Genomic DNA, 12,016 nt, shown 5'->3' with positions numbered 1-12,016 from the left:
TACGTGTTTGAGTGAGATTTGTCGATGCCATTAGAATCTTACTGAAACTTCAAATTCATAGCGATGACATATTTCATCAGATGTCGACACAGACAAAGGCTAGCTTATCAATCACTCGACAACTAGACTAGATATACAAAACAAGGACAGTAAATATCACTTGCCGACTGTGCGATATCTTTGGATAGTGTTGAATTTGATTACTTAACGCAGAGAATTGGAGACAGATACGGACAAATGTCGCATTCCTAACTTTCGACATCGCTCCTTCTAATAGAAGGAGAATCGACCCCGGTTCGCTGTCAACACAGTCTGAATGTATCCACGGTGAATGTTGACTTGGTACCCGTCAAGTGGGGCAGAAGAACATATGACGCATAACTGAAGGAGGACGGCTCTGTCTCTCTCCTGAAAACTGGCACCCTGCTTCACATTAGCCCCAAAGTTTCACTTTGTTTCGGCTCACCACGTACCCTACTCGCGATCTACGTCAATTTCATCTCAAAATCCTCATGGCCACTACCGGTTCTTTCGCTTTTGTTGTGGGGATCCGATCGCTTTCAAAGTAAATTATCGGCATTAGTTATAGCCCATTGCGTGCGCTACCAGAAGTGTCCCTACCATATCTCAATCATATCGATCACGATCTTACCAAGTTCAAGTGTCCAGAGCGACACAAAGACAACTTTGATGGGGCATACCCATGTGGGAGACGAACCTGAAGGATCCAAATTACCATTTTCCCCACCCTTCCATGGATTTTTCCTCTTCAGATTCCTTCGCCTTCCCTCCAAAGTTTTCCCGCTGGAGAAGAACGTGCTCGTGGCGTTTCTGCAGACAACCCACGTGGCAAGAGCAAACTAAAGGATAGGAAATAATGGAGAAGAGAAGTAAGCGAAACGCTAGGGGGGTGGGAGAGGCTTATCCGCCATTTTGACTCTAGTTCTGCATTCAGCGGCGAAACTCCGAGGCTTTGACTGGTCGTTTTGACCTTCGAGGCGAAAAAGAGAAAACCGCCTCCCGTTTCCGAACCACCTTGACGGAAGCAATTGCTCCAGCTCTGGAGAACCTCCAAAACCACTGAGGTACCGTCTTTCTTTCGACCCTTCACACGCTCATAAACTCAGCGTGCGAGACAAATGAACCTGCGGTTTCTCTCAGAAAAAGGTTCTCATTTTTCGGTGTGCATCGTCTTCCTTTGTCTGTCGTTTGCTGAGGTTCTTGTTGTTAAACCCTAGAGATATGGCGGAGGTATTGGCCACCAATGGCGTGGACAAGAGGAAGGTGATGGTGGCGATCGACGAGAGCGAGTGCAGCCACCACGCGCTCTTGTGGACCCTCGACAATCTCAAGGACTCGCTCCTGAACTCGACGCTCGTCGTCTTCATGGCTCGACCCCCATCTCAGCAGAATCTCTCCTTCGCTGCTAATCTCGGCCTTGCTCGCATGTACTGCCCTGTTTCTGCCGGTAAGCCCAGAACTTCTCTCTCTCTCTCTCTCTCTCTCTAGAAAAGGGTCGGTATTGTTGTGGCTCCATTTTTATTGACGTTTGAGGTTTTGTAATCAGGTCGATTTTGTTATCAGTTCAAAAGCTTGACTGATAGTCTGCTTATTCCCCTGTTATCACTTTGGTTCTGTCCTGTGAACTTATAATTTGTCGCGGCGTGCAGGTTAAATTCGTATTCGGTTTCAATTAAAGAAAAGAGTTTTCCTCTTGTGAAGTTGCATTGAAAAAGTAAAAGGTTGTTTTTAATACAGTAAGCGAAGAATTAGTTGGATGTTGTGTTTGCGATTACAGCTCCAGACTTTGTGAATTCTGTCCAAGAGCAACACAGGAAGCTTACGCTGGCTCTCTTGGAGAAGGCCAAGGAGATTTGCGCTGCTCGAGGGGTAATTCGTTCAATTCCCTTTAATTCTTTTTCGCGTTGCGTTGGAATCATCATGAGGATCGGGACAGGACATGCTTGGAGTCATTGGAATGAGCTTGTTTATGTGAAGAGTTTGAGTTCGGACTCTGTTGTGAAATTGCAGGTTACTGCAGAGACTATTACAGAAGTTGGGGATCCGAAAGTAGCAATATGTGATGCAGTGGAAAAGAACAATGTCACCCTTCTCATTTTAGGCGACCACGGACTTGGAAAGATCAAACGGTTAGCCTCATAACTACATTAACAGAGGCAGAGGAGATGTAGTTGTTTTCCTCTGACTTCAATTACTCCTGCCTTATTGATTTATGTTGTGTCACTCCCTAGTCGGACATGTTCTGCACTGGGTAGGATAAATAAATCTCAGGAGGTAAACATGAGCTAGAGCCATGAAGATGAGGAACTGCATATGATTTGACCACGGATCCTTCTCATCCTATCACCATTTGTTGAAGTGATGTTTTATCTTTTTCTAATTTACAGGGCTATTCTTGGGAGCGTGAGTAATTACTGTGTTCAGTATGCGAAGTGTCCTGTTCTTGTTGTGAAGAAGGCAGCGGAGTGAAGATAGGAAAGTTGGTACAGTTTGTTTTGAAATCTGTTCGACAGCTTGCTATGTAAATGTCTTGGCTGTTGAAAATATGTGGAGTGTGAATGTTTTATAAATCCATTCCCTCTTTGTGTCTGTTGTTGCATGCTGTGACAAGCAATCGATACATGTAATCTCATCTATAGTTGTCAATCGAAAGCTGAAGGATGTTGTTCCATTCCCTTTACACTTTTGCAACTCACTTTGTGTCTGTGAATTTATCTCTTTGGTGAATCGATTTTTTTCTTGATAAACACATTAATAGACAGAATGTTCAACACGAGAAGATGCTCAGTAGTATGATATGAACACCTCCAAGCATGAACTGCAATTGTAGTCTGTGATAGCTCTCTGTTACTCCACTATGCCTTAAATCTTCGCCTGATCCTCCTTTTAGTACCATAATTTCAAGCAGAACTTGAACCCCCTTACTTGAAAATGCTGTTTAGAGTGGCTGCGAGTCGAACTCCCCCTTTAGCTAACCGAAGATGAACGGTAGGTAAACGGGACAGGAAATATGCATCTGCGAGATAATAGCATGCTTGTTGTTAGTCATTTGCCATAGAGACTGCCTGAAGGATCTTCCAACTATGGGCTGTAGAATCTCGTACCTTCTAATACCGAACCTTCACTCACATCTTTGTATGCCCACTCACAGGCCGCGGTGATACTTTCGGATGCATATCTGTGACATTCATTCAACCTCATAAACCGTACGATAGATAAAATTTGCTACTGACTTGAAACAAATTAATGAAACGCGTGACAGTTGACTATGAAACATATAGACAATTCTTCAGAAGACTGTAGAATCTCAATCTTTAGTGTTTGTTTTTTTCATCTAGTGTGGTTATGAAACGTACGTGTCTGAGCAAGGTGGCTTGGTAGAACCGCAGGTCTCCCAGTCTTTGACTTGATCTGCCCATTCATTCTGTCGTTGAACATCGCAAAGTAAGAAAAGGAATGTCCATCTCAGTGCATTCAACTCTTGAAAAAATAATAAAGTTAGTTCGATAGATCTGAAAAGTTTGATATGTTAAGAGACCGTGATGTTCTGCTGAATAGCGGCTACAAGGACGTCTACGTCTGAGCTGTAGTATCTGTCTTCGGCTGTCTCAATTATATTATCATCCCAAACCTGCACAATTCACAAGTTCAATCGCAAATTCTGCCCTAGTATTGAACTTCAGCACATATCGAGTTCGCATACGTGGTGGAGGACTTGTTTCCGGGTGTACCAGTGGACATCAATGGTGTTACCCCCTTTGTCTGAGGTGAAGCCTACATGCAGAGGCTGCACATAACATGGCATAGCAATAGACTTAGATGATGGCGGGCTTCGTGACATGGAATACGTGCATATTTGTCCATACATCGCGACATCTCGTTTTAGTAAGCTGAGTACCTGATGAATGTCTCCCATGAAATGAGAGAGAAACATGAGCGCTTCTGTAAGATTATCTGTTGCAAGTTCAAAGGAGGAGTCGCTTAGCGAAATCGATCAGATAAGGTACGAGTAAGAGACTGGCGGAACGATGATTAAGTAGTTCTTACATGCGGCTCGAAAAGAACTGCTTTCATAACCTAGAAGCTGGGAGGTGTAATTGTTGATTGCTCCTGCGACACACCTTCCCTTCTCTCCATTCTCATCCTTGCAGTCCCCTGCACACGTAATGCCAATTCTCAGAAATTATCTTGTGAACCTAATACAGGTACTGAATCTGAACCGTCTAACTTGGTGGGTTCCCCGTCCAATCTGGTCTAGGTTCGGTTTAGTACATATACTACACTCATGCACAGACTCCTTTTTTTACGAGCGAGATTGTGTCGTTTGTGATCTCGACTTGATCAAAGCCACTGTTGCTGCGACTTAAATTTAATCTCGGGCTGACTTTTTGTCATGTAAAGATACCGAAGATGGATCTTCGATTTCATCCATGTGTTTCTAATCTTTCTACGACATTAACAAGGAAGTCTAGGAGTGGTCTGGCAAGGGAAAACAATTCAACCACAAACAAAGGGGAGAGAGACTAAAACAGGGAGTTATGGCAGTGATGACATACTGTTGTACTGGTAATTGCAAAGGTTGTCCGGCGTATCGATGAAGTGGAGCTCAGAGGACCAGTGATAATGGAACTTCACTCGGTCCGCCCACGAACACACGCTCGCCAAGTCCTCTGCCGACTCCGGCAGCAGTTGCTTCACCGCATTCGCTGCTGCTCCGGTCAGCCGAGACTGTCCAACAAACAAAATCTCGAATCCCGTACAGACTAAGCTATAACCATAAAGCACCAACGCGCAGAACGACCCTATTTGCGTGGTTACAGATGGAACTCACCTGAGCAATCTTGCAGATGGTATAGTGCCCATCAATCCCCCAACCATGAGCGACTCGAAAAATCGACAATGCCAACACAAAACCAATCATTTGAGCTCTGTGACGCTCCATTTTCTTCACCTGGGAAGCAACAGGCAATGTGGGACTCGTGACTGACTGGCCTTATATGCTGCCGGGATCGTGATTGTGACTTTTTTTAAGGAGAAAAGCCAGGACAGAGGCCTCTTTAACGGTTCCCGTTGCCGGGGCTGGTGTGAACTGCATCGGGGATTGCTGCTGCGTACCCCCTTTAAATGTCTTGATACGGACATCGATGCTGTCCATTTTCGCGCATGCTACCGGACAAATCTGGTAATGAATCCAGACATTACATATGTTCCTCTTTCCTTGGACGACGAAACAAAATCAGACCCATTGGGTAAGTAAATCTAGGTTAATTAAGATACTCCTCAAACTGAATGAATCAAATAAGACGCGAGACACGACCCATCGGGTTTTCCAAATAGGGTCGATTTGCGCTTAGCGATACCGTGCAGTTGCGCTTACGAAGTGCATATAACTCATGAGTATATGATATGATTACGTGGTTGGGAAGGTAAGGAGTCGCGTTGAAGCGTCGGATTTGAGGGACTGAAGGAACGGCAATTCGAAACAGGAAAAGGAAACAAATCAAGGCAATAGGATATTTCCGTTTCTTTGCACTGGACTGAATTCATCCCTTCAATCATATTGAAAGTAAAGGTCATTCATGTCGAGACCAGAAAAACTTAACGAGGGAATTATTCCGTTTTGATTCCATCCCAAAAATGTCGAAGCATGCGGGAATTAAAATCTAAATTTGCTGCACTTGTCTCTATTGGTGCATAATATCTTTTAACCAAAATTTTGCGCAAGACTACTCTCGTCCGTCTGAAATGTGGAAAACAGCCATATTTGGTCTGAAATTCCGTGCGAAACTCTCGTTTCCTGATGTAAATCTAAATCTACGAGCTCTTCTCTTCCGGTCTAGATTTATATCTGGAAGTCAGTGCACCGCACATTGGGCATGCCGTCACTATTAGAGAAGAAGGTTACGGTGTGTGCTATCGCATCTCCGATTTACTACGATTTGGTGCGAAACTAGATTAAATAATCTTAAGGGAAAACACCACCAAAAATCCTATACTATACCCATCGTGACACATTTACCCTAAACTTTTTCTTGTGACATCAAAAACTCCAAACTTGTACTCGAGTAACATATTTACCCCAAACATTTTTTATGACACAAAAAATTTCAAACTTACATAAATGTGGCATATTTACCCCAAATTATCTTTTCGGGACACAAAAAAAACCCCAAACTTGTAGACTTGTGACATATTTGCTCTAAATTTTGAGGTAAATGTGTCGTATGGATACAAATTTAGGATTTTTAGTGTCACAAATAAAAGTATGGGATAAATGTGTCACGCTAGTAAAAATTTGGGGTAAATGTGTCACATGGATAAAAGTTTGGGGTTTTTTGTGACACGAAGAAAAATTTGGGGTAATTGTGTCGTGATAGATATAATTTAGGGTTTTTGATAGCTTTTTCCCTAATCTTAATCTCAAAATGGTACTTAAAGAGAGAGAGAGAGGTTTTCACTTTTTTTTTAATATGTTTTATTCGGTGGGGATTCTTATTTTCCTCATCGGTACACTTATTTGTCATATCATAATAAATAAGAAAAAAAATCTTAAACAAGATGTTCGGTTCAGGCCAATATTGAATTAGTTTTCTAAATCCTAAATCAAATTATTTTCACTTATGATGATGCGAGACTTGATGAACAATCACCTTCTATTCTGTTTTGATGCAGAGACAGATCTTTTTTTTTTTTTTTTGAATGAGAGTGTGTTTATCCGCTTATCATAGCAATTTGTTCTTTATTGTTCTATTTTGCTGTTTGGGATTTGCTTTATTTTGAACCTCTCATAGTCTCATGTATCATAAAACCGGAAAGGGCGCAACCATGGGCACGTCATTTCACGTCACCAGCCAAACATCAGAACATGGGGTTCGGCCCAACAAGTCTCGGGGTGTTCAGGCCCATGGCACGAGAGCACGGCCCGCTCGAAAAACGGGTCGGGCGTGGCACGGCAAACTACGGTGCCCCATCAGTTGCGTTAAATGTCATTCAGCCTTCTCTCCAACTTTATGCCATTAGCACACATAGTTCATCGACCTCTCAATTCTATGCAACCGAATCTAATTAAATGGTGCAATTTGTGCAATCGAATCCTCTGTCGTTAATACCTTTATACACTCAAATTGTCGTTGACATGGTCATTTTTATGTTAAAATTAAGAACGTGAAATTATTTGAAAATCTTAATAGTTGTTTGTGTGAAAAGCAGTAAATCTTTTTAGAAAATGTAGAGGAAAAAAAAAAGTACAAACGGATGGAGTAACACAAGGTGGAATTTCCAGGGGTGAGCATCGGTCCAGGGTAGACCTTCGACTGGACCATACCAAACTCATTTCAACTTATTAGTTGTTTGTTTTGTTTGTAGGTGGTTAGAATTTGGAGCAATCTTTTATGGATGAATGAGGAATGAAATTCTATAGTTTCATTTTCATGTTACATGTTGAGATTTTTTTCATTTGTCATTTTATTTTACATGTTCTTTTTTATCGGTTGTTGCTTTTGGCAAGTAGAGATTTTTGCTTTTGTTTTAGGAAAAAATAACACAAATTGTCACCGAACATTGGTCCAATGTGCAATGTCATTCCTAAATTTTAATCTGTTCAATGTGATATGTGAACTTTAGGTTTATATTCAATTTTAGTCCCTAGACTATATCAAAATATTCAATACCATCCTTACAAAAAAAAAAAAATTCAATACCATTCATCCATTAAAATTAAGTTAACATAATTTGCTTTTTTGGCTTCCAATCTGGTAGTTTGAATGGCGAAAAAACAAACATTACACAATGGGGGGAATTACCAAAAAAATTCCTAAATTCATTGCAATCGTGCCAATTCAATCATAATTTTTTTTTTGTTGCCAATTCAATCATAAATATTGAATTTTTTTTTTGTCAATTTAGTTCATTTAGCCAGTCAACGTTGACGTGAACCTTTTTTAATTATATTTTAATAATTCTTTGAATGTTTATGATTTTTTTTCTTTTTTCTTTTCTTTTCTTTAGCTTTTTTCTCCCAACCCTTGGGCCGATGAAGGCTGGGACGCCCTCGCCTATGGCCGGCAGTGATCAGCCGGTGACCTTTGCCGACCTTGAGGATTTGGGGAAAAAATAAAGAAAAGAAAAGAAAAAAGCAACAAATCACAGAAATTCATGTAAAAGAGTCAAACTCCGAGAATTATTAAAATTAATTTAAAAATATTCACGTGAGCGCCAGCTGGTCAAATAGACTATATTGACACGATTACAATAGGTTTGGGACTTTTTGGTAATTTGCCCCTCAAATTGGACATAATAATCCTTCTAATTTGTTTGAAAAAGCTAACATTAATTTCGCCATTTTGAGTGGAGCGGTTGTTGATCATTTGCTTTTTTGCATTTAATTATCACTAGCACTTACTCTATGGTACTCCATTAGGTCACCAAAATAAATCTATAGATAAAGAAGTTGTACAATTCATTGCGCACAATTAGAATTATTAATGAAAGAAAAAGAGTAAGGCTTTGATTATTGGCTTGCTGATGGGGACGTTTCGTCCCATTTTCAATGACCTCCCACCTAATGACAAAGCCAACGGGTGGACAGCGCTAATCATTTTCTTGCTTGCTGTCATAGTCCACAAATTTTTTTTTTTTTGGGACTTTTTTTCTTTTTCTTCCCAATTTTCGTTTCTTTCAGGATTAATTAGTCAATCAATGCTTAATAATTAATGTAAGTTCTTAAATTATGTCAATCGTGGCTGACCTAAACGCGCATAACCTCTAAAAAATGCAAGGGTCGGTCCGGGTCTTGATAGCTATTAGGGGTGATCGGTTTCGAACCGGGTCGGTTCTCACCTTAAAACTATGAATTGGAATTGATAGGGCCGTTTTCCCATTTGTGGAATCTGAAATCGATCCTATCCACCTGGGAACTGGACTGGTCGGTCGGATTCGGTTCCTAAGTTGGATCGAAACGGTAGTGCAAATCTTTTTTATATTGTTTTTTATTTCTTCGATTTATGATTGCCACCATTCGTTGGGTGTTGTTCTTTAATTAGATATAAAGATGATTACAGCTTACAAGGTTGTCACACGAGCCATCAAAAAAGTTACACCCGCATGCTGTAACATCACTGCTAGTCCCTCCCAGCCCCTTTCAGTCGTCCAATTCATTCGTACCATCCTTACGTGCTTGGAAGATAATTGTGCCGTCTCTTTAGTTTGCAAGAGAAACAAAATTTACAAAAAAGAAAAATATCATGGTATACTGGTATGTTTCAGACTAGTCGATCCGGTTCCGCACATGAAATTGGGAATGGGATCGGTTGTATCCTGTTTGAAACTTTGGAAATTAGGAATTGGACTGGTTCCTGCAAATATTGGTCGGAGCCGGCCAGGCTGGTCCGATCCGATTCCCGAGTTGGCTCAGGATTGGTGCTCACCGTTGATAGCTATTGTGGCTCGGCTTAATGATAGGCTAAGATATCTTCACCGACGATCAATTTTGAGGGTGCACGTGTCCAAAGCCTCCAATGCGTGCGTCGCGTATAAAACACTGGGTAATACCAAACAATCCTCCGTCCTGCTTAATTACACTGTCGATCATTGGCAAATGTGGCGATTTGAACCCGAGTTTTAAATTAGAAGGACGACGGCACTTGTTAATGCACGGGGCCAACCTCATCCTAAAAAATAATACTTTCCTCGTGCTTAGGCACGTCAGCACATTCAAGATGAATTTTTTTTTCTTTCCTAGGTGTGATTCGGTAAGAAATGATATACGGGGCAATCGTTTAAAATTGGTGATTTGCTCCGTACTATTGCCACGTGTCAACATCTAGATGGTCGGAGTCGTACCCAACCTGAAAACCACGAATTGGATTCGTCCCACTGAAAATGAAATTGTAGGGTCAGATTTTGCTCACGTTCTGAGCCTCATCCATCATATGACTCACCCAAATGACATAGCCCCCTCGTCTGGAATATTGCTGACTCAGCCGTCCCTATCTAGAAAATGTTAAAAGAAAAAAAAAAAAAAAGACCCGCCCTTTTCTGACGTGGATAGAAAATCCCTCGCCGCACAGCCAATAATGGTCTTCCACGTCATCCACCACAAACCGGGTCATTCCTCTTACTTTTATCGTCCATGCTCTTTGTCTGTCTAGCGATTTCTATGTATATATCGAATACAAGGTGGACTCCTAAAATCGCCGTAAAAATAGTCGGTTTGTCCAGTCTAACAGCCCTCGAAATCAAATTGATGACTAATTTTATCCTACATGACTACGATTAGTTAGGAAAGAGGATTGATCTTTTCTGTAGTTTCTTTCGTGTTTCTCCGAATAGATCAGAGTTTTAAATCGCGTCGTCGTGTTTGGATATCTTGTTTGACCAGTGTAAATGGGCTTATTCGCGTAATCTAAAAATTACAAGCTGTTTTTACAAATAGGTGGTTTACGCACCGTTAGCGAGAGATGCATGCGATTTCGATCTAATTTACAATTACTGTCCAGGTGGCGTATGATTAAAAAGGCTGACCTAACCAAGGAGGATAATCTGACTTAAAAAAGGAAAAAAAAAACCTAGGAGGATAAAGGAAAGGGCAAATGTCCTTTCTTGTTTAAGGTCCTCTTTTTTCTTATCTAATTGTCGTTTCCTCGCGTTTTGCCTTTATAAAAGAAGAGGCGGTGGGAGTTCCCAAGCCCTCCTCTTCCGCAAGGAAAAGCTCTGTTTCTTATCAGTTCTTGGACTTATTTTCCTTCGTCCTTCGTTTCGCCATTGAAAGCACCTCCATTTGCTAAACGATTCTCTTCTATCCCATCATCATGGAGATGCCGGTCATGAACAGATTAAGCGATTTCGAAGCCGGCATAAGCTCTCTGCAAGACCCATCTTTTCTCTCGCAGTTTCTCTCCTTCTCCGTCAGAACGATTGCGCAGGCCTACAGTTTCTGGAAGTGGGGTGCTTTGATCCTCGCCCTCGTCGCGTCTTTCGGCACCATAATCAACCGAATCAGGTTCCTCGTCATCAAGTACCAGAACGACCTCGTTTCGGCCTCGCCGGCGCAGTCCCAGCGTTTTCTCAGAAGCTGCATCGATCGTAGCGAAGAAGACGATGCCTGCTCGTCATCGTCTTGCTCTGCTTCTTCGTCAGAAATGGAGGAAGACGAAATCGAGCTCATAGAAGACCCATCGCGAAACCACGAAGTTTTCGTTGTCAAGGGCTCGACGAGTGCGCAGCGCGACGGCGTGAGCTCGAATGTCCGGCGAAGGCGGAGCTTCTTCTGCGACCACTTATCGGGCTTCTGCGACCGAACGAACGTCGTCAAGCTCTGGAATATAGGGCTCGAGATTGGATTGGACCCCGAAGGAGAATCTCCGTCTTCGTTTGGGGACGCGATCTCCATCACCGACTTGAACACGGGGCAGAGATTGAGCTCGTTCTCATCCGCCACGTCTGGGATCCCGGCGATTTCCGCGGCGCCGTTGCAGTCGCAGGCGGCGATTTTGTCCTCCGGGGTGGGCAGCTCGGGGAACATGGCGCTAAGGGTGTGGGACACGCGCACGGGTCCCCGGGCGCCGTCGATAATCGCGGAGTGGGCTCCTCGGTCACCGGCCAACATCGAGCGAGTCAACTGCGGCGGCCCGGAGAAGCTGTTCTTGGAAGCGGGCGGCGAGCTGATGCTCGGGGACATGAGGAACGTCAGCTCCCCGCTGAAGAGCGTGACGGAGTCCGACGTGGAGACGTGGTGGGACGCCGACGCGGTGATCGTCTCGGACGAGTTGGTGAGCGAGTCCAGGGCTGAGCGTTTCTGACTCGGGGCTCCTCGTTTCGCCGGTGGTTCGGTGCGTCGTGCTTTAGAATAATGGTCGACGCGATCGGGTCGAAAACAGCGTGGTGAATTCGACTTGCGTCTGTAAATACGATTTTTCACCCCCTCCAATTAATATTTTCTCGTCAATTCTACCGTGCATTTGTTTCGCGTGCTTCTCTTTTTAATTTGTTTCTAAAT

At 42.7% G+C, this 12,016-nt stretch overlaps 3 protein-coding genes and 1 long non-coding RNA gene across 5 annotated transcripts; 2 read left to right on the top strand and 2 right to left on the bottom strand.

Moving 5' to 3' along the window:
* Window positions 1–11: 11 nt before the first annotated feature.
* LOC125315579 lies at window positions 12–1,399 on the bottom strand. The gene is made up of 2 exons (XR_007198753.1): window positions 1,234–1,399; window positions 12–1,105 (listed from the first exon to the last, which is right to left on the bottom strand). It is a non-coding gene; the product is annotated as an uncharacterized LOC125315579 (long non-coding RNA).
* On the top strand, window positions 1,085–2,692 carry LOC115756910 (universal stress protein YxiE-like). Of its 2 annotated transcripts, XR_007198751.1 has the most exons (5): window positions 1,085–1,468; window positions 1,799–1,890; window positions 2,032–2,150; window positions 2,409–2,567; window positions 2,602–2,692. XR_007198751.1 is itself a non-coding variant. In XM_030696888.2 (4 exons), exons 1-4 carry the CDS (start codon window positions 1,243–1,245, stop codon window positions 2,488–2,490), a joined length of 519 nt encoding a protein of 172 aa, XP_030552748.1. In that variant the 5' UTR covers window positions 1,087–1,242; the 3' UTR covers window positions 2,491–2,692. The 2 variants fall into 2 exon arrangements, 1 of the variants encoding a protein (XP_030552748.1); XM_030696888.2 differs by having other exon boundaries at window positions 1,087–1,468; window positions 2,409–2,692.
* A 141-nt stretch (window positions 2,693–2,833) lies between these two features.
* Window positions 2,834–5,119, bottom strand: LOC115756904 (endonuclease 2). Its single transcript, XM_030696879.2, has 9 exons — window positions 4,853–5,119; window positions 4,578–4,749; window positions 4,069–4,176; window positions 3,920–3,975; window positions 3,725–3,808; window positions 3,560–3,652; window positions 3,378–3,445; window positions 3,126–3,199; window positions 2,834–3,037 (listed from the first exon to the last, which is right to left on the bottom strand). The coding sequence occupies exons 1-9, from the start codon at window positions 4,961–4,963 to the stop codon at window positions 2,943–2,945; spliced, it is 861 nt and encodes a 286-aa protein (XP_030552739.1). The 5' UTR covers window positions 4,964–5,119; the 3' UTR covers window positions 2,834–2,942.
* A 5,593-nt stretch (window positions 5,120–10,712) lies between these two features.
* LOC115728830 lies at window positions 10,713–11,974 on the top strand. Its single transcript, XM_030659235.2, has one exon. The coding sequence runs from the start codon at window positions 10,830–10,832 to the stop codon at window positions 11,817–11,819; it is 990 nt and encodes a 329-aa protein (XP_030515095.1). The 5' UTR covers window positions 10,713–10,829; the 3' UTR covers window positions 11,820–11,974.
* Window positions 11,975–12,016: the final 42 nt, after the last annotated feature.

This window comes from Rhodamnia argentea, chromosome 6 (genome assembly GCF_020921035.1).
Source record: "Rhodamnia argentea isolate NSW1041297 chromosome 6, ASM2092103v1, whole genome shotgun sequence".
Lineage (NCBI taxonomy): Eukaryota > Viridiplantae > Streptophyta > Magnoliopsida > Myrtales > Myrtaceae > Rhodamnia > Rhodamnia argentea.
Note: the sequence above shows the minus strand (reverse complement) of the source record. Positions and strands in the feature narration are given on the sequence as shown.

Bases quoted from the DNA above. Each gene is read 5' to 3' on its own strand.
- LOC115756910 (XM_030696888.2), top strand. From the start codon at position 1,243: ATGGCGGAGGTATTGGCCACCAATGGCGTGGACAAGAGGAAGGTGATG. The intron at 1,891-2,031 runs GTAATTCGTTCA...GTGAAATTGCAG, and splicing joins AGATTTGCGCTGCTCGAGGG to GTTACTGCAGAGACTATTAC. The intron at 2,151-2,408 runs GTTAGCCTCATA...TCTAATTTACAG, and splicing joins GGACTTGGAAAGATCAAACG to GGCTATTCTTGGGAGCGTGA.
- LOC115728830 (XM_030659235.2), top strand. From the start codon at position 10,830: ATGGAGATGCCGGTCATGAACAGATTAAGCGATTTCGAAGCCGGCATA.
- LOC115756904 (XM_030696879.2), bottom strand. From the start codon at position 4,963: ATGGAGCGTCACAGAGCTCAAATGATTGGTTTTGTGTTGGCATTGTCG. The intron at 4,750-4,852 runs GTGAGTTCCATC...TTTGTTGGACAG, and splicing joins CCATCTGCAAGATTGCTCAG to TCTCGGCTGACCGGAGCAGC. The intron at 3,653-3,724 runs GTATGCGAACTC...TGAATTGTGCAG, and splicing joins GGAAACAAGTCCTCCACCAC to GTTTGGGATGATAATATAAT.